The sequence below is a fragment of the Pararge aegeria genome, chromosome 8 (assembly GCF_905163445.1).
Source record: "Pararge aegeria chromosome 8, ilParAegt1.1, whole genome shotgun sequence".
NCBI lineage: Eukaryota > Metazoa > Arthropoda > Insecta > Lepidoptera > Nymphalidae > Pararge > Pararge aegeria.
The window spans coordinates 6,319,378-6,341,577 of NC_053187.1; the positions used below are offsets into that span (position 1 = coordinate 6,319,378).

At 35.5% G+C, this 22,200-nt stretch overlaps 2 protein-coding genes across 2 annotated transcripts; one reads left to right on the top strand and one right to left on the bottom strand.

Moving 5' to 3' along the window:
• The first annotated feature begins 73 nt into the window (after positions 1-73).
• On the top strand, positions 74-18,549 carry LOC120625633 (vesicle-fusing ATPase 1-like). The gene is made up of 16 exons (XM_039892717.1): positions 74-254; positions 1,063-1,151; positions 1,757-1,886; positions 2,509-2,594; positions 4,039-4,184; positions 4,702-4,840; positions 6,667-6,809; positions 7,221-7,420; positions 8,673-8,805; positions 9,398-9,600; positions 10,623-10,811; positions 11,499-11,631; positions 12,469-12,626; positions 13,963-14,147; positions 14,547-14,705; positions 15,595-18,549. The coding sequence occupies exons 1-16, from the start codon at positions 243-245 to the stop codon at positions 15,728-15,730; spliced, it is 2,241 nt and encodes a 746-aa protein (XP_039748651.1). The 5' UTR covers positions 74-242; the 3' UTR covers positions 15,731-18,549.
• Positions 18,550-19,862: 1,313 nt separating this feature from the next.
• Positions 19,863-20,616, bottom strand: LOC120625831 (transcription elongation factor 1 homolog). Its single transcript, XM_039893066.1, has 3 exons — positions 20,543-20,616; positions 20,297-20,414; positions 19,863-20,216 (listed from the first exon to the last, which is right to left on the bottom strand). Exons 2-3 carry the CDS (start codon positions 20,410-20,412, stop codon positions 20,084-20,086), a joined length of 249 nt encoding a protein of 82 aa, XP_039749000.1. The 5' UTR covers positions 20,413-20,414; positions 20,543-20,616; the 3' UTR covers positions 19,863-20,083.
• Between the last annotated feature and the right edge of the window lie 1,584 nt (positions 20,617-22,200).

Here is a 22,200-nt window from a genome sequence, read left to right on the forward strand (position 1 = left end):
GGCTTCAATATTTTCATTTTTTATCATGGCAATACCCATTTTGCAGTATTGATCCATTCAGCCAATAGTTTCAGCCAAAATATTTCACTGCAGTCCCTTGTTCACCCATTCGCTGTTTCAATGGGGGATAGAAAAACCAAAGCAGACCATTGATTCCGCGTTGACGTCACGTCGATGAACGTGAATCATTATTGTCAAAACATTACCGTGTATTTTAAAAAAATACAAGAAATATTTTAAAAATGTCTTCAATGGTAAGTACATTTTATAATATTGCAGTGGGCACAATGAAGTCAAAAACGTTCAATTATTTTTTAGTTATCATTAATTAGCGTGTGCATGTTGATAATATCTAATTATTTTTCACTCATTTGTTAATGATTTCTTTTTACTGGATATTGTGAATACTTACTTTAGAATGGGCATTACATCACACGTTAAAGTATCTCTCGTCACCCCTCTGACGCAACGGTGGTGGTAGTTCCTAGATTCTATTACCGGCGGGGGTAAATTTTAGACGTTTAATGTTCCACTGCTGGACACGGGCCTCTTTTAGTAGAGATGTTTTAGAGCATAGACCCACTATGCTGACCCAATGTGGGTGGGTTTCAACTGTTATTCAGTCTCAGGTTAAAATATCGTCAAAGTATTGTCTCGTGGGAGGATTTGGCTATGGCTAGTTCATAGACTGGTATATAACTATCCCTGTTATGTAGTACTTATCTAAAAAGTTAAATCTATAATTTAGAGAATATTCAAAGGGCAGTAAAACAAATTCTACTGTTTCCATTCAAGCTTTGATAGCCTTTCATCTAATGAGATAGTTTTAATCTATTTTACTTTGAGTCACAGAATTTTAAAGGTGATTGAAAGCATTTTAAATTGAATGACCTGTCTGTTAATAATGTACTTATTGAGGGGACTTTATGGTAACCATGTCACCTAGAGCATCCTGCTCAAATGATTATTGTAATTGTGATATTGAAATAGATACTCAAAGAAAAAATAAAATTAAGGTTCGATTTTATGAGTGCAGATTGATCAATATCTTGAGGTTTTCAGCGCATGAAGGCAGCAAAATGTCCATCAGATGAACTGGCAATTACCAACTGTGCTCTCATCAACCCAGATGACTTCCCAAGCGATGTCAAGTAAGTATATAATATATTTATTTATTTGGTGACCCATCACTACGCACTACACTATAAAATAAATAGAATAATTAAAAACTGAACTAAATAAAAAAAAAACTTACATTAAATATTAATATGCAATATAAAAAAAAAGTTACAAATTAAAAATTCTGCGTCCAGGCAGCCCTACGTGGAGTTTAATATACAACTTGTAAATTGGAGAGTCGTATCGATTTATTAGTGCTTTCAGAGCTATATCTACTAAATTTTTCTTTTACACAGTTACAAGGGTCTGTGGAGATAGGATCAGGGCCATTAGGGTTCTGCACAACCAGAACTGACATCAATTGAGACATCCTTTTTTAACGGTGTTAATTAATAATGGAATAATCTGCATTCTCAAAACATAACCTTATGTTTTGTTTTGACACTTAAAATTATGATTTAATCAGTACAAATGTTTGTTTTTTATATGGGCTCTTTACCTAAGTATGGAAGCATCAAAATTTTGGAAATGTTTTTTTCTATACTTTATAAGTCATTTTACTTATAGTTTGTGTATTTGAATATAAGTATACTAAATTTCTTTGTTTTTTCTGTTGTAAATTATCATAAATTTTCAGACACATTGAAGTGGCTACGGGGCCATCTCAGCACTTTATGTTTAGCGTCAGATTTTATAGTGGAGTTGACAGGGGTACTGTGGGGTTCTCCGCACCCCAAAGAAAGTGGGCCACACTTTCTATTGGACAGGTAAGTTGTATATACTATTTTAGATAATTAGTCAAAAATATAAAAAAAAATAATAACTTAATAAATGTCTTCCTTGATTTATTTTATATTTTATCCTATAAAATATTGAAGCTAAATTTGTTGTACAGAAGATCTCTGAAATAAATTGGCAGATCAGATCCTGCTGTCCTGTTCCACATGGAGAATATAGGACTGCTATTTTTAAAACTTTAATTTTTTTTCCGTTTAGACATTTGTGTGTATATATAAGAGATTAGGCACCATTATTTTTAAGAAAATATTCAGTAAGTGGGATTTTAAATTTGCAGTTTTTTTCGAAATGTGCTTTTACTGTGTGATGTACCTCCATGGTTTATTACATTATATTTTTAAGGGTATGATAATTTTTTCAAATTTTTCACAAATCACTTGCAATAAGTGAAATAGGCTAGAAAACAGTTTTCTTTACGTCAGTTCTATGCTTAAAAAATATATAATATTTGATGATTAGGTTTGTTTTAAATAGCGAAATTCAATGTATTAGGGAACTAGATTAATACTCATTCTCCTGAAGATAGGAGGGATCCATTTGTATAGATTTAAAATGTATACAAAGTTTTATTTATCATTGATCCTTTTATAGCCAATAGATGTGAAACCCTTCAAGCCACAAAATGCTGAATGTCTATGCAGTGTCACATTGGAAGCAGATTTTATGCTCAAGAAAACGTAAGTACTGCGAGATTATTATACCTACTAGCTGTTGCCGGCGACTTCGTTCTCATTTGTTTCGGTTATTCCAAAACCATGATGATTAACGTCTTTATTTGGATAGGGGATTATTGGCATGTTAATAAAATTACCTTCGCAGATAATCTATTATTTTTATGCTAACCATAAAAAAGGTTAGTTACCATTAAAGGAGATTTAACATTACAAGATATATTCTGTCCCAGCCTTTTAATTTTTTTTAACTTTTAATAGGAAATAATTTTGTCATACATGATTTTCGCTTAACATTTACTCAGCAGTACGCTACTGAAGCTTTCAGTAGGATTTTGTTTTCCGCTTTTGAATTTTTTTTAATTGATGCTTTACTCGTATTAGTCGTGGCGTGATGTTTTAATATAGCCTATAGCCTTTTTCGATAAATAGATTATCCAACACAAAAATAGTTTTCAATTCGAACCAAGTAGTTCCTGAGATAAGCGCGTTCAACTAAATAAACAATCTCTTAATATTAGTTTAGATTTATATTTAACAGACAGTTACCAACGACGTAAGTATAATGGGTGAGCCAGTAAAGGTTTCGTCGAAAACATAGATCAATAAGTTGAGCAAGATGGACAAAAGAATAAAAATATATTGAATACTAGCTATTGCCCGCAACTTCGTCTGCGTTTGATTTTGTTTTTAAAGTATTCCGTATCGCTAAGCCTTAAATGAGTATAGTAACATGTGACTGTCAATTAATTATAGACAAATAATTTGCAATAAAATAAAATTGCGACTATAATTAAAGATCTAAGCTATCCTATCTCTTAAGTTGGACCAGACTGCTCACGGTGTGCCCATTTCATTCAAAATCGGTTAAGTAGTTTAGGAGTCCATCGCGGACAAACATCGTGACAAGAGATTTATATATATTGAATATTAATGAACAGATTGACATACATAAATTCAATTTCTTCTAATTATATGCATTTAAATAGATTTTTTGAATGAATAAATGAAAATAATTTATTGTTAGGGTCATATTAAATTGCCACACCTACCCTTTTCTTTTATTTTCCTTACGCTAAAGGTTGCCTAGAAGACATCACTTGCGAGAAAGGCCGCCTTTACGAAACTTCCTCACTGTCTAGAATAGGATTCTATTGTTTATGTATTTCATTACATTGTATAAAACATGTGTGTGCAATAAAGCGTTATTTTTTTTATTGGTTATACTCACTCTCACTTATGAAAAGTGCAGATGAGACCTAAGATGGGACGCGCTTGTCTAGAAGATGCCTATGCAATCTTATTTTAAAGATACCCAGGTTGTAATTATTAGGAAACAGAACTCGGAAAGGCGTTTCAAACCCCAGCCATTCGTATAAGAAAAGAAGATGTAAATCGCTTAAATTCGCTAAACAAACAAACAAGAAATTAATTAATAATATATTCACAGGACATCTCTGGAGCCCTATGACTCGGAGCAAATGGCGCGTGACTTCCTCATTCAGTTTTCAAATCAGGTTTTCACGGTCGGGCAACAGCTTGCTTTCTCATTTCAAGACAAAAAAGTACTGTCTTTGATTGTTAAGAACTTGGAAGGTAACTATAATAAAACAGAAAGGCTAATAGTTTTTAAGTTAACCACTGCCATAGATTTTACTAAAAAAAACAGAAACAGCCCTAACATATGAAAAATTAAAATCAAGTGACTCCTGTCACTTAATCTGTGGAAAAGGTACGCGTCGCTTAGGTACTATGCGTGCGTTGGTCTTTTGTGATCAATAGGGTTGTCGAAAGTAAACACTTAAAATGTTTTGAATTAGTTTGTATGAAAAATAAATATGCTTCTTTTGATTTCATATTTTTACAGGGTGATTCCTTGTGATTTATGAAATATACTTATGCAGTTAATAATAAAATAAATAAAGCATTTATTTCTGATATACAGTATGTACATTATGTAAATTTAAATTATTAACACTAATATCTCGCACTTTAGTTAACAGTAATCAGTTCGTCTCCTGACGCATAGGCCTCTACTTATGCAGTTATGCACCCTTAAACAATATTTCGTAATTCCGTTAGACGTTGTATAGAAGTGTATTCTTGTTCATAGCTGTGGATGTACAAGCTTTAGCAGCCGGATCCAATGTGGTACCTCGTCGTGTGAGATTTGGTCGACTTTTGCCTGATGCCTGTATCCAGTTCGATAAAGCCGAAAGCTCCTCGCTCAATCTTGTGGGAAAAGCTAAGGGGTAAGTTCCCGTTAAGTAAGCTTTCTGAAATTTGTTACCCCTACAGCATTTGTCCGCCGATCCGCACTGGGCCAGCGTGATGGACTACGACCTAAACTCTTCTCATTGTGGAAGGCCACCCGTGCCCTATCCTATAGTGGGACGGTAATGGATTGATATAATGATGATTATAGTGACAGCATTTTAAGAGGTTTTGTCTTCTGTAACAATATAATCAAAAACGAGAGTTCGATAGTCTGCAGGCCTTCGTCCCTCATCAATGACTGCTAATAAGTTAAGAAAGTTTAATTTATCTAATATAACTATTAACTTTATCTTTATAAATTCTTCGTAAGTAGATCGAACCTGCGAAGTTTTCTTCTAGATTTGATTAAAAATCGGTTAATCAAATCAAATCTATTATCTAAAGAAAACTTCATCAGCAGCGGCGGGCGGGACTATGGTTGAATATGCAAAACACTCCCGCGATAACCACAGTGATACAGTTTCAATACCGTTGTTTCTCCATCTCTTATATCCCTCAGTGCCTAGAAACAGTCCCATTAATAACTTTAGGCTTCGGAACATGGTCGTTAAGAATGGGCCACATAAGAAGACTCAGAGTCACTCAATAGATGTAGATTGATATGTTCGGAGTATCTCTAAGTGAATTTTTTTTTGTTTTTATAATATACTACGACAGTACACACATCGCCATCTAGTCCCAAAGTAAGCATAACTTGTGTTATGGGTACTAATACACAACAAGATGACTGATGAATATTATACATAAATACTTATAAAATACAGATAAACACCCAGACACTGAAAAACATTCATGTTCATCACACAAACATTTTCCAGTTGTGGGAATTGAACCCACGGCCTTGTACTCAGAAAACGGTATTTAGATGAACTAATCGAAGAAATTATAGTAATGGTACAAGAACATTTAATGAAAGAAATTCTAAGAAAGAGAGTTGCGCTTGTTAGACTCTTATTACTTACAAGTAAAATACGGCTTTATTTAAAAGGCAATGTAGGGAGCAAAGCACTTGCCGACACTTTCTGCATCGGACAGCGAGAACGCACTTTACCCCTAGTCAGAGTTAAGAACGTACGCAATCGTAAAGTCGTTTTCATCTGGGTCCAGCTTTTTTGTAAAACAAAACTTATCCTCATTGTTATCCCCATTTAAAATTTGTCCACGATTTTTGAGCTAGTGCTTTTGGCAGAACGTTTGTAAACTTAAAATCTAGTGCAGAATTCGTGACTAAAACGAGTTCCATTGGGTCCATATCACTATCTTGGTAAAATTAATGGATAGGCGAACGCGGCTCCAAGTTTGATAGCTTGCAAATCTTACACTAAGCGTATTGCTTGTGACCAAGCAATTGATGGATTGAGCCGGTTGCTTGAAGGCCTGTTACAAGTTGTGCGACCGTGCAGGGCGAGGAGGGAAACTGTAACGCTTATGTACGTCGAGAGACCAACGTATTACCACAAGTTCTTAAAAGGTCGTTTGTGTAAAGAACACAGAACACACACACACACATATACACGCGTTTTAGTCATGCAATTCTCACTTAACCGTTAGAGAACTCAACACACCTTTGTAAAGTTTCCTATGTTAAAGTGCACTAGATATTATCTCAATGATTCAATCAGTGTTTGGGAAGGCACTGGCATATAAGATACGGGATTTCATAGTTTAGGGGTCAGGATTCCAGAGATTTATCATACTGAATTTTTCTAATAAATATTTTCTATTTCTAATATATATTCTTTAATGTTTAGGCACAAACACAAATAAAAAATATAAAAGTAATCCATAATCCGTTATACAGCAAACAGCCTCGCCAGTCTATCATCAATCCAGATTGGGACTTCGGTAAAATGGGGATCGGTGGTCTCGACAATGAATTCAACGCGATCTTTCGACGAGCCTTCGCCTCTCGGGTCTTCCCTCCTGAAGTTGTGGAGCAGTTGGGTTAGTTAGACGATTTTTTCAGTTATGTTATAAGTACTTCTCTTTATTCAGTCTTTATAATATAGCTGAAGATTTTTTACGTTTGAAGTTCCTTATATCAGGAGCTATAGGTCAGGTTTATGAGTTCATTTCGCGTTAAATCAGTCGCCTTCATAGATGCCTAAACACAATGCATACCATAAAGTACATTTTTTATTATTCCTATCGGGTGGTTTCATTTGCTATCGTGTGATTCATACTGAAGAAAAGTGTTTTTTATTCTCTTTTTGAAAGCTTTATACAAACGTAACTAAATATAAATTTTGATTGATATATCAATTAAAGAGAAAAAAAAGCAAACCTAACTTCCTAGCTGGCTGGATGCGAAATATAAAAAAGAAGATATATTACAATAGTTTGATTTATATTTAGGTTGCAAACACGTAAAGGGTATTCTGCTATTCGGCCCGCCTGGTACCGGTAAAACTTTGATGGCTCGGCAGATTGGCAATATGTTGAATGCGAGGGAACCAAAAATTGTGAACGGTCCACAAATATTGGACAAATATGTTGGTGAGAGCGAAGCCAACATCCGACGCTTATTTGCGGATGCCGAGGAGGAAGAGAAAAGGGTAAGTACTTATTTCGACAATTTTATTTAAAACAAATCTAAGAATATCCTATCTTCTTTAGTTGAAAAGTTCCTGTGGCCAACTTCTTACTCAATCGCCAGTTTCAGGACAGCACCTAAGGCGATACTACTTTTCAAGACAAATCTCATAAGTCTAAATACTTCAGGCCTATCCTGATTTGAGAAGTTCCTCTGATCACCTCCTGACTATATCATAAGTCTTTTCAAGCCACTCGTTAAATTCTGACTTTATCATCAACATTTAGGGGCTATAGTACTTGTGAAAACAAATCCAATAAGCCCAAACACGACTGGGTATTCTTGTTTAGTTGAAGAGTTCCTATGACCAACTTCCAGCGCAACACCAGACTGTTGGGGAACACCAACAAGTCTTGGTATCTATAAAGAGAAATCCAACACGACAAAACGAATAAACGACTGGTTCATGTTGTGTCATTTCTGTGGCCATCTTAAGACCTTTTTTTAAGCATCCCTCCCGAAAGCAGGGAAGAAGTTAGCTTACCTGTTTCCGGAAGGGTAAGTGGAGAGACACCACAGGATCGCTTTTGCATGCTACTGTGGCATCCCTACGTTTAATCTGCATCTGGGACACTCCGGTTACGGAGAGTCCTTCCTCAAATTACTATTATGGGCTCCTGCATCCCTTTTTTCACCTTGCCGCTAATTATGTTGGGAGACGATGTGCATACCGGCGCCTCCTAACCTCACGTTTTCTGCGTATCGGCTCATCGCCGTCGTCCGCTTTAATTACCCGCTCGGCATCCTCCTTGAGAGAGATAACCGTCTCGCAGATACACATAACACATTTAACTGCCGACCTAGTCATTTATCACGCGATAAATGACCCAGAGTGAACGACAAAGTGAGGCCATCTTCAGACCTGTTCTATCGTACCTTATGCATTTTTTTAGCGAAATTACATAAATCAAATATCAGCTCAATTGAAAGGTGTTACCTTTAAAGAGCCTGTAAAAAAGTTTACCAATTTAGAACCAGAAACGTATAATAAAATAGATCTCACACAAACCAGACAGATTTTGGAAGAGCCACAGATTGCCACTCGGAACACATTGGACGATAAAGTGTTGGTAAAAACTAGCTTTGCGATATCGTCTTTGGACTTTGATACATAGTGTAGCGTTAATCTTTGCAAAAAAAGTTACCTAGGTTGTTCAAAAAACTGTTCAACGTATGTTCTTATATGTATGTTATATGTACAGTTTCCTTTCTAGTGTGGCCCGAACAGTGGTCTTCATATTATCATCTTCGACGAAATTGACGCCATTTGCAAGGCTCGAGGCTCAGTGGGTGGCAACACGGGCGTCCACGACACTGTCGTTAACCAGCTGTTGTCAAAGATAGACGGTAACGAAAATATTTTAACCTTTTGAACATTCATCTCGATGGCGTAGTTGGTGGGACATAGGTCATACTTCCGGGGGCCGAGTTCGAACCCTGGTAAACCTCGAACTTTTCTAAGTTATGTGCGTTATAAGAATTAAATATCACTTGCTTTGGCCGGCATGTCTGAGAATTCTCCATAATATTATATATGACGTGTGAAGTCCTCCAATCCGCACTTGAACTACGTGTTGGACTACGGCCGAAACCAATCTCTTTCTGAGTGGAGACTTGCATGCCCTGCAGTGGGCTGGTACCGCCGTGGATAATGTTGAAGTTATACTCATGGGTTAAGGAATCTGTAAACGGTCTACTTTTGAACTGAAGGCTCTTCATATACAGGAGAGAGAAGAGAGTAGAGATTAAAGCTTCGCAAGTGATATTTTAATTGCTAAAATTAAAAACGCAGATAACTCCGAAAAGTTCGAAAGTAAGGCCGAAGACCTACCTACTAAGATACCGCCGATTCATTAAGTCTTTCTTATTGGGTTATATAATACATATATATATATATATATATATATATATATATGTTCATTATCAATTACTCGTTTAGGCGTGGACCAGCTCAACAATATTCTAGTCATCGGTATGACAAACAGACGGGATATGATAGACGAGGCCTTGCTCCGACCCGGTCGATTAGAGGTGCAGATGGAAATTGGTTTGCCTGATGAGAAAGGACGCGTACAGATATTAAATATTCATACAAAACGCATGAAAGAGTACAAGAAGATTGCGGAGGATGTGGATTCGAAAGTAAATATGATCATGATTTATTTCATTGTTTTATCAACAAAGTCAAAGGATGTAAAAATTTGGTATTCATTCATTCACTTTTGTATAAGGCCGCCTTTTGCATGCCTACAATGTCCTTATCTGTAAACTTCTTATTGTCTCCATTGTGTTAAAGGTTTTGTAAAAATAAATACATTTTTGTAAACAGAGAAGACTTCTTCTTCTCTTTTTACGAAAATGATATTATTCGGTAATAAAATGTTGGGTTAGTTGTTAGTGTTGCTGTTATGATTTTTACTTTATTAATATCTGTGATAAAATACTTCAATAGGTTTGCTCCGAATAAACGAAACAACATTTTAATACATGATATCAATTTAGCAATTTTATTATTCAAGTTGAATTTGATATTATAAGTTTCTTAAACCATAGGTTGTCTGGAGGAGATAGATCGCTTCAAGTTAGATCGTTTTGTATTATTGTTCATTTTGTTAACCAAAGTCAAAGTCAAAAATATCTTTATTCAAGTAGGCCCACAGGTGGCACTTTTGATGCGTACATAAGAACCACACGGTAGTGAGATGATGGCGATAACCACATTCCTAAACTTAAAACTAAACCTACGAGGGTTCCAAACGCGTCCTGGTCTAAAAAGAAGCCCACAACAAACTTAGCCGGGTGTTTTTTTTTTGTTATCACCATCTCACAATGTCATTTTAAATTATTAGAAGAGCAACCTGGTTAGAGCAATAATTTACACCCAAGCTTTTTTATCGTTTACGTAGTCCTTTATACTATAATAGGACTTTTCTATAAGCTTACGTTTAATACAAACTTATATTACTTATACTTTATAACCTTGCTTTCTATTTGTATGTTCAATAAAGACTTCTTCTTTTTCTGATAATTAAATCAGTTCTACAACTTGAAAAGACTGTTGTTTTAGAACCGATATTTGTCGGATTTAAGTTCGCCTTCTCACATATAAACAATTTTCCCAGTATATGTCATCCTTAAGCTATAAAGATATTTTGCCATTGTAGGAAATAGCAACAATGACAAAGAACTTCTCCGGTGCTGAGCTCGAAGGTTTGGTGCGTGCGGCTCAATCTACCGCCATGAACAGATTGATAAAGGCTTCAAGCAAAGTGGAAGTGGATCCCGAGGCAATGGAGAAGTTGATGGTGGAACGAGGCGACTTCATGCACGCTCTGGAGAATGATATTAAACCGGTAAGAGTTCAAGTTCAATTTAATAAGCGTCTCCACACTATTGATTAAAACACCCATTCCCACGGTAAGAATCTTGTGTAGGACAACGCGTTACATTGCGGGAGTTACTACTTTGTGGATTAGAGCACAAAACATTTCAATGTTTTGTGCTCTAATCCACAAAGCCGAGAAAATATATATTCCTAAAAGCACAACAAACAAGCTTCTTTGTATCTATATTTCAAAGTATGATATGCAATTTGCCCAAATTTTCCCAAAGCAATAATTTATAACTAAATCCAGAATAACTTAAACAATTGCAAAGAATATTTTTGTGAAATTTACCCAAATCTTCCCAAAGCAATATATTATAACCAAATCCAGAATTACATAAACAATTGCAAAGCATCATTTTGCGAAATTTACCCAAATTTTCCCAAAGCAATATTTTATGACTCCACATAGTGCAGAAATCTAATCCTAGGTCTAACAGTCTATGCAACGATAAATTGTTACAGGATTGTAATGCTTTTTCTGAAACCAATAATTGACCGATAATTTTAGCTTCGTCCCTTCTATAACGCCATACTCCCTAACAAAGTTAGTCCGTTACCATATTAGACTGCATCATCACTTACCAGCAGGTGAGATTTCAGGCAAGGGCTAACTTTTCGTGGATAAAGAAAAAAATGTCATCATTTTCCTTAGGCATTTGGTACCGCAGCAGAAGCGTTGGAACATTTCCTTTCGCGTGGTATCACAAATTGGGGCAATCCAGTCGCGTCTCTATTGGAAGACGGACAGTTGTATATTCAGCAGGCCAGAGCTACTGAAGCTAGTGGTAAGTGAAACTAACTGTCATTTGATAAATGTGTTTGTTTGCTTTAATTCTTCATTGCACAAAGACTTTAAAGTATTAAAAAAAGAAAAAAACAAAAATATCTATGCTTAAGAATGAATATTCTGGAGAATGTTATGTTGTTCCAGCCATTTGTTTCATAGAGAATCACAATCCGCTTTATTTGGTATCCATATATTTTAAGGGTTTTTGTGTTATGCCTAAAAATATTTGTTTTATATTTTTATTGGATAATGATTGACGTGAAAATTTGCCTGCATTTTATTAGTTACAATGTTTTAATTTTTTGCACACTTATAGTTTGCTTTCTTGAGACATACAATAACTACTTTTACCGCAGTGACATCACCAGCATAAACGTAAAGTAAGAAAATAGCATAAAATGGAAAAATCCTACTCCTATACGAGTTCTACCATTTTTTTTTAAGTTTCTTTTACACGTGAAGAAGTTCTCACCACTGTCTAAGGGGGCGTCTAATAATTTACGTGAGGTGTTTTTTTAAATTTTTTGACCCTCCCTCCCCTCTTGTTGAGATTTCGTGAGATTTTATTCAACCCCCTCCCCCATCCCCCAATCTCACATGAGATCTTTCAAAATGAAGGTTTCTTACGTAACCGCGTTGGATTGTTACTGTACAAAGACCAATGGACCAAAATAGTATAATTATTTTTTTGTTTCAATCAGAAACATAATTGCGTGATATTTGACTCGACCCCTTCCTTCAACATCTCACGTTTTTTGTGAACGCTCCCTAACAGGAATTGCGGTCAAAGGTGGTAAAAAGTGGTAATAATTTATTCTTCGATTGTTATACACAGGTCTCGTATCTGTGCTCCTCGAGGGACCACCGAACAGCGGCAAAACAGCTCTGGCGGCGCAACTCGCTAAACTGTCGGACTTCCCGTTCGTCAAGGTGTGCTCGCCTGAGGACATGATTGGCTTCACCGAAACTGCCAAATGCTTGCAGATCAGGAAGGTAAGACTTTAATCTGTGATCTATTTTAATTACACACATATGAAGCTTAGACAATGGACATAGGGCGGCCGTTTGTAGGACATTTATTTTATTTTATTTATTTCATCGAAAAATACAAAAAAAAAAGTATCACATTTAAAAGGTGTAAAACATAAACTCTTAAGAGTTTTACCGTTGCACCCTGCGCCGTCGAAAATCATTGGTCGTGAATACAACAAGCTAAATTCTACAATTACATTTACATGTTTCTTTCATGTGTTGCTCAGGTTTAATCGATGTTTATCCATTTAACATTAGGTCTGATTGGTCCGTTAATTGTTATTTTTTTTTTAATCTTCGAACGAAAGCGACAGTCTTACATTTGAAATGTTTAAATCTTACATTACTAGACAAATTACGCAGGTATGTTTGGCTAACCCTTGACGGCCACATTGCCGTTACCACTTCACTAAGAGTACGTGAACTAAGTTAAAAAACTAACGCCGTCGTAACTGACAACTCGTCTAAGATGGTAGCTGGCTTGCGTGTTGGGACCCCCAACACGCAATATATTTCTACGTGACATCCCCCATTATATTTCTACGTGACATCGTATTGGAACAGTTAATCTCTAAAAATTCTAGCGTAACTTCGAAACAAATATGCAGTGGTTTCATTCGTTGAATTGTGACACTATAGCTAATGAAACTTTATACCGCCTTTTACATTCAGTTAAATATTTAGAATTATATCGAAACTGCAAGCAGAATATTAGTCATATCATGGCATTGTACCCAAGGCGGTTTTTGTCAAGTATAGAACATTAACAATATTAATGGCAATGTAATATTGAAAGTTTTTGCAATCATCATTATCTACAGCATATTAATATCCCACTGCTGAGCACAGGCCTCTTCATAGGAGAGAGGATTGTAAAGCATAGACCCACCTGGCTGGTCCTATGAGAGTTGGCGATCTCTCAGATCATCATCATCATCATCAATAGCCTAATGAGATGCCTCGACGGCCCCAAAAAACGGGAGAGTTCGCCCATAATCACCACGTTATGCAGAGAGGTTGGTGATCTCAGTAGATGGTAGAAATAGCACAAAGAATGCTGCAACAGTTCCCCGTTAAAAACCATTATAAACGCGGATGAAAAACGCGGGATACAGGTAATATTATATAACTTCACAAAATGCAGAAACCGAATCCAAAGTTTTTCCAGTTTACGTAACTACTTGTTTCATCTAAAGTTCATCGTATTTTTGTATGACGAAGAAGAAGACGATTCTGATCTACTGTAACCACACCGCACATACGATAAGATAAAAACAGCTAACTGTTGGTTTTCTAGTATTTCGACGACGCGTACCGCTCAACCCTTTCCTGCATCCTGGTGGACAATATCGAGCGTCTATTGGACTATGGCCCAATTGGACCACGCTATTCAAACTTGACGCTTCAAGCTCTGCTCGTTTTGCTGAAGAAGCAACCACCAAAGGGAAGGAAGTTACTCATTTTGTGCACTAGCAGCCGACGGTAAGAATTTTTTATCTACTTCATGTATTTTCTTTTCTAAACTAATCTATTAAAAATTTCCTAACCCCCGTTTGTATAAAATTCCCTAATTCCTATACGCCCTTCACAAAAGTTATTATTTATAGGTTGTGTTGAATCGTTCAGATAAGTTTGATTGCATTTTTGATACTTGCAATCAATCTGACAATCTATATTTCGAATATCAACAAGTTTTATGAGTGCAAACATGTTTTATTGCAAATTTGCGACGGTATGGTGTTAAGTACATTCGTTAAGCTTGAACTAAAGTCACTTCCACACGCCCTTAATTCCAAGATCAATACGTTTTTTTCGGTTTGTCAGCTTAAAATGCGGATTTATCCACATGCAATTTACCCAATATTTATTATCTGCCCTCAGACAAGTGCTAGAAGACATGGAAGTGCTGTCAGCCTTTACAGGTGTCCTTCATGTTCCGAATCTTTCTCAACCGGAACACGTGATGGCCGTTTTAGAAGAGAGCGACGCTTTCTCCAAGCGGGACTTGGCGAAGATACAGAACGACCTTCGGGGCGCCAAGTATGTAGCAACTTTACATTCAATATCTCTACAGAAAAATTTAAGTCTCAGTTCTACGGTTTGTGGCAAAAGAAAATGGCAGTTCAAGCTTTCGGGTATCCAGAGTCTGAAACGTATCAACCAAAACGCAGGTATGAAATTTTACATCTCACTCAAATGTTTGTTTTACACGCCGATTTATATATATAGACATACTGACCAATGGGTTAATGCTTCCCTTTGGTCCAAATGCAGTTCGAGGATGTGACGAGAATGGGTTTTACCTACACAGGTAAAAGGTCTCACAGCTGAACGAGTGGCGTTTAGACATGGTCACAACATTGCTCAGACCACAGGTATGTAACCATTTATATCTTCTACGGGCCTCATCGTCATGGATACCCCAGTACTATTTTTTGTGTGTGTGGCTTTCCATAATGGCATAATATGGAACGACTATGAGGTAGTATATCATTTTTTTTTTCATCAATCCCGCCTGTAACTGTCTATAATGAAATCTTCTCGTAGGCGGAGAAAAAAACGGAGGTTTTGGGGTGGAGACCCCTCCAAACGAGAATTACCCAAACCACAAACCGACCCGCCGAGGTCAAAGGCTAAGTAAGTAAAGCGGAAAAACCCTTAGACGCCTCATAACGCATGTCTTCATTTGCGAAATTGTATTGCATTTTTGATTTCTGACAAATATCGTAGTTATCATGCTTCAGCATTTTATGCCAACAGCTGGCAATAATTATTATTGTCAATACAATTGGACAGTAACCATTTGTAGTTCGAATTCCGTATTGGCCATATTACAATATTGCCTCCTGGGTATCAGGCGTCGACAAGGTTATCCCAAAAGTGAAAAGTAAAAATATGAACTAACAAAATTTTCATTTAACGCTTACAGGATTTTCATTGGTATCAAAAAGCTGCTGGCTTTAATCGACATGGTGAAACAGATGGACGAGGATTCGAGAGTATTCAAATTCCTTACGAAGATGCAAGAGGAGGGCGGCCTAGACCTCGGCACCACTATACAATAAGAGTTATTGCAACCTTAGGGATTACATACGCATACCACACGCACGCCCTCACCCGACATAAATGCACATATCTTTACATTAAAACCCCAAATCAATCGAGCCACCGAGAGCTCACCCTGCGCTTCCGACTTGAGAAGTTACGAGATCGATTACGAAGATGTGAGCGAATGTACTGACTCGTTCGCGGATTCTAGTCACCACAAAATCGGCCGAACTGCCAAGGGCAACGAAATCTCACCCGCAAAGATGCCCCTCATGAGAATACGGAGCGTCGAAATCGTGTTTGAAGATGAACTGTCTACGTGTACTGACACGGGGCTATTGGATCGCAGTATCGAACTCATTTTGTCCGACAGCGATGATTCTACCAAATGTGTCGAGGATTTAGAACACTTGCAGCAGGAACGGGACGATAACGATTCGGTGACCTTGAACGCAGAAGCTGATTTGTCGGATGACAATTCTTACTCTAAGCACTACACGAAAAATGTTCGCGCCTCGCAGGATAATCGCGAACAAAATGAATCTCTGACACTGCCCAACGATGATACGCTGTCTCTGAACATCTCAGAGTTAGGAGACTCTGGCCGTTTCACGGAAGAGGCTTCCTCATCTCATATCGAAGTGCCCATTATAATGTACGACGATGCTGTGCTTTCTCACTCATTCGACGCGGTAAACGTTGATGAAAGCTCCACGATACATAGTATGTACGAGGTATCTGAGATCAGCGGGGTGAATACGGCAAGCAATCGGCTGTATGAGTACATTGATAGCAATAGTGACAGCTCTGATAACACAGCTGTATGTGACGACGAATATCCGTGTGCCAAACCTATTATAACTGTACCCAATACGGACCCCGAAGATCAGACCGTGTATGACAGTTACGATCTACAGTACGACTCGTTTGTTGACATCGGAAAATTTTAAATTATACCCTAAGTGCTTTTATGTGCTTATTGTTTAATAATGAATGCAATATAATATATTATTGAAGTTTCCATATGAATTTTTAACTTACGTTTGATGTTGTTTCTGCCGTTTTTTTTATGTAAAGATATTGGGTAGGTGTGGGTATATATTACATTCCACTCGATTTAGAATTATAAACGCGCACCGAGACGGAGTTTTACCTATTCTGAGCTATTTATACACCCTATAAACCTTCTACACAGCTTGTGCTCGAAGGGCAGAGTGGTATGCGACTCTAGTAACCATGTCATTGTTCTTCCTTCATTACTAATTATTCTTATAAAAAAATCTAACCCTGAAGTGTCTTTGTAAATATTATATTTTAAATTGCAGTGCAATGGTTTTTATCTATAGTGTCTAATTTCTATGCACAAATGACATGGTTACAGAAATCCCAGGGTTGTATCTCTAGGCAATAGCTCAATTTTTTGTATTATATGTAATAATATTATATAGTTTTGAAAGCAATATATTTATTTATTTTTGTTATGTAAATGTGATACAGCTTGATGCTGTTTATTTTAGCTAAATAAGCAAATTTAATTATTACGAGAAACTTAGAAGTAGCTTGTTGGAAAGAAAATGCTATCAATTCAGTTTTAAACGGATAGTTAAAGCTGAATTGACAGGTTTGTAAAGTAATGATAACTGTAAATTAACAGCATTATTTTTAGACCTGTTGTTTTAGTTTCCTTAGTTTAAGACTGAATTAGTAGCAATGTCAATATTAATCCCCTTGCTAATAAATGTTGTATGGTTGCGGAACGCTTTGACTATTAACCTACAATACAATGTTTAATAATAAGGCTATGATAAGTGTTTAATATTGTAGTATTATTATGGATCTTGCGAGAACTTGTTAGAAGAGGTAGAAACATTTGTGTATTATGGCTAAAAACCCTAGAATTATAGTGAAGAGTACAATTATTACTAATAAAATATTAAGCTTTTGATGTTGTACTTAAAAATTCGAGGTCTTTGTCACTTTTAAAAAACTACAGCACTGAACGAATCGGAAACTAATTCAATCCGATGCCAAATAAACAAAATCTATGAATTAATAATAATTATGTTGAAAATTATAGCTTCTATTCTACTAAGCAGTGCCTAAAAGGTATTATCATTCGATCAAAACAACTGTGTGACCATTATATTTTCCTTATTATAGTAATTATTATAGTGTAAAATATTAGTACAATCGATTGTTGCTAGTGCGTTTGCAATGTGCTTAGAACATTCCATACTCGCATTCATCGAGCTATTCAGTCACTAAATATTTAATGTTTTCAATTATTATACTGTCTATAACAAATTTTAAAATATATCTGTATTATTCAAATAGTTATATGCTTATAGATTGATAATCTAGTTATTTGCGTGTTACAAACTATTGTTCTAATTAGGTAACTGAGTGAATAGGTGAATACTAAGGTGACCAACATAAAGCATGATAACGACCTTACTATATTGTTAATTTTGTATGAAATATAGAAATGAAATGAGAATATAATCAAGGATCAGTTTTTACCTGTGCATACCTTGAAGAAATTTATTTTGTTATGTTTAGAATAGTAATTCTGGACTGAATTAACTGATGACGATGGTTGATTATAAAAGTAAGGCCAACAGTCTCACTGGAAGTTAGTTACCTTAGTAATATTGTAATATAATATAGAAACCAAATCAGCAAAGTATCTGTAGTTATTATAATTTAATGTATTCTCTATAATTGGAATTGATTAGTAAATACAAGTTTACATAGTAATATTTATTTATCAGATGATCTTTGCTGATGTGATTTTATTGTTGGTTTAAAATAATGAAAATACAGTAATTGACAAACAGATGTTCTCTTTTATTTTATATTAGAAAACTCAAATAAACGTCTATATTATTATATTCCATTTACCCTAACCAAATTTAATTTAATTTCTATACATTATTTATCTCTAAATAGTTCGAGACAAAGTTGTTTGTCTTAGAATTTATTTAGTTTTGGAGATGCAGTATTCCATATCTAGTAAAGAATTTTGTATGTGCTTATCTACTGGCTGATGCAGTGTATCATTGAAAGGATGTCTATGAGTGGATTTATATTGCCAACTACCTATTTTTCCTACACCATCCAACAGCTTGACAGCTTAAAAAATGTGATGATTAATTAGGTTGCAGTTTCCAAAAAAGGATAATTCATATGATATTTCAGTATCAATATATAATGCCCACTAATGAGCAAATTAAGCAGAATTTTAAAATATTGGAACTCGTTAAAATTTCTCCCTTTTGAAAATACAAGTGTACTAGCTGATGCCCGTGTTTGCTGCTCTGGCTGCAATAACCTGCAAGAACTATGGTAACACCGAATGCGAGATTTCACAAAGATTGGTTTAATTTAAAGCCAAAGTACAAATAAAGGTTTTTTCTAAATTTCCCTGGAATTCAAGGATGCAAACTTTGTGTGCCAATACAAATTGACACATTTTCCCATTTATATTATTGGTATAGATGCCATATTCAATTTTTATGCCAATGGCTAGGAAAAAGGATTAATTAAACAAAAATTTCAATTGACTATGCCAAAGGGTCACATTTGTTCATACAAAGGTTATAAGATATTATTATGTTAATATCAACAATAAGTTCTTCTCGAAGTTAAATGTTCAATTTTAGACTAATATCTCTTATATTTGGTACTAGACAGATAGTAGACACATCAGATTTTCTATACAGTAGAAATTGTAGTTGCACACAAATTCTGATTATTTTGAAATTGATATGACAAATTGACAAGTCATTTCACACTGTCTGTTATTTTAATGTCAAACAAGATCAATAGAAATTAATATCATAACTGCTAAACTTACCTATCCCCTCTATGACGTTCTTCCTCCCAAAGTCCCCCGTCCTTTGAGTGTTAAATGTTTTTTAATGTTTGTTTTCAGTCCTTATTGTAGATTTTTATGTAAATATATAGTAAGTAATAAAATTAAAGTATAATGTACAAAAAATATCCGTGTTAGATATATATGCATGTGTTGTCTGTGCTGCCTTAGGTTAAAGAGCTAACTAGCTAATAACAACTATTTCTTGGTACAAATTCAAAATTAACTTTTCATTAGTTTCACCGATCAATCTCCTTCGTGCCTTCTTCATCTACAAGACATTGGCGAAGTACCTTGTGCCCAGTTGGCACAGACAAAAGCCATAAACAAGAATTGAAATTGAATCATAACTGCTACTAAAAATTTACAATAATATGATTAAATTATTAATATTTAAATAAATTTATTTAAAAAATTAAGATATTGACATTCATCTTGAGACAAACAGAGTACAATTTAAATACACATACTGATACTTTAAAATAACATAACTTAATTAATTAGCAGTTTCACAAGCATCCACCCAATCATTATAAACATCTATTGGCTCAGATAAAACATTTGTAGTGGTTTGGAAGTCTTCTAAGCAAACTCGACATTGTATTCGAGCGGTATTTCTGGCACGATCCCTGTAAAGAAACAAAATTCGTCAAACATCTGGTATGAATTACCGAAAATGAAATAGGCACAAAATTAAGATTTAACAGACATTTTGACTTCACAGGATTTCTCATGGTTACAAAATGGGCAGTTAAACTGCTGATCAAGAGGTTCTATAGCTTTTCGTTTCGGCGGAGGCTTTCTTTTTGATTTGCGGCGACCCATAGCTAGAAAAAATAACAAAACAATTAAGTATGTTAGAAATTCTCGTATGACAAATACAGTGAGTATTATAAATAAAATAAAGCATCGGTAATTTATTTTAACTAATTATTGAATAATAAGGTAAGTTTACCGGCGTTTTTGTTTATTTATTGGGAATTTTCAATCCCAATAAGTGTAGACAACTCATGAAAAGTGACAATTGACAAATGTCAATGGGATAAGACAATTATTGACATCAGACTATGGAGGGTAGAGGTAAGGAGAGTCATCTTATATGGGAGAAAAGTTGAAAAAGTGTCCACTGTATGCGCTAAATAACAGTTCAAAAATCCTCCACAATGGCGCTGGTGGATGCACAGGGTATGGTATGAATGTAGCAATCGCAGATGAATTGAAGTATGCCGAGTTAAAAAAAATAATGTCATTATCGACTAAAGTAGTTAATTATTGAGAATTTCAACAACTTACGTTGTACAAAATATTGCGGTAAATATAACCTTACTTCCTTGTATCTCCATACTTCCTTGTTTATTTTTCAAGCCTACTCTAACAATATTTATATTTGGCGCTTCTTTTAAGAGTTACCCTGATGCAAATGTGGCGCCATCCTAATTTAATACATTTTGACGACACTTTTTCATATATACAGATGACTCTCCTTACCTCTACCCTCCATACATCAGACTTAGCATCAGTTTCAATCTCAGACAATAATTTTAGGTTTAATGACCACCGTGCATCGCCTTGTAGCTCCACAATGGACTTGGCAAACTATGTACGCTACGTTTGTATACTTTTTGATGCATGTTACTTATGCTCGTTTTCACTAAACCAAGGCATCGCCTAAATCGATTGCCTAATGATTTTAGCGATGTCTATGGATAAAAAATGTTACACCAACTCTGGGAATCTCCTTAGTTAAGCGTTACTTATTTATGCATTGCCTTCTACGTCGTTAAAGTGAAAGCTGGCAATCATACTTTCTTTAGGCCTCCGCACTTCTCGGCCGGGTTTTTTTCGCTAGTTAATGAAACGCGTTAGGTTTTGTGAAGATACCGTGATTTAGGCCCGTTTTCACGACCAACTAGGCAGTGACTAAATAAGTAACGCCTAATCTAAGGAGATTCCTATTATACGTCAATCGTTCACCAAAAATTATCACCCTAAGATTTGGTGAAATATTTTTTTTCAATTAACATCGTCCTCCTAAATCATCAATAGCCATCCGATTTAGGCGATACCGAGGTTTAGTGAAATTGGGCATAAGTTGTTGGAAAGAATGGAGCGAGCAGTCCTATCTCTCTTTGAGTCAAATATTTTCACTCAAAGAGTAAACTTAGTACTTATCACTTAAGTCCATACCAGCTTATGCATTCAAGGTTAACAGATTTGGCGCGCATTGGATCACGTGATCGGGCGATGGTAAATGAGTAAATTCTTAAATATTCATTACTTTTTTCCTATTTTTGCTACATATCTGATTTAATGGATTATGTCCATAAGTTGCTCAAAATTTACAAATGTTGTGTAAACTGATAGAAAAATCTAAAAATTACATCAAAAATTAGCCCCAAACTGGTTGCTATTTGACATAATACACAGATCTACGACCTTAATAACAACGACTCGATTTTACGATCGACTAAGCTCGTTCCTATGATTAACTTATCATTTCAGCACTAAGGTTTCATTCTATCTAGTATCTATAATATAAACACACACACACAAACACACACGCACAAACACACACGCACAAACACACACGCACTAAATCTAGTGGAACACTTG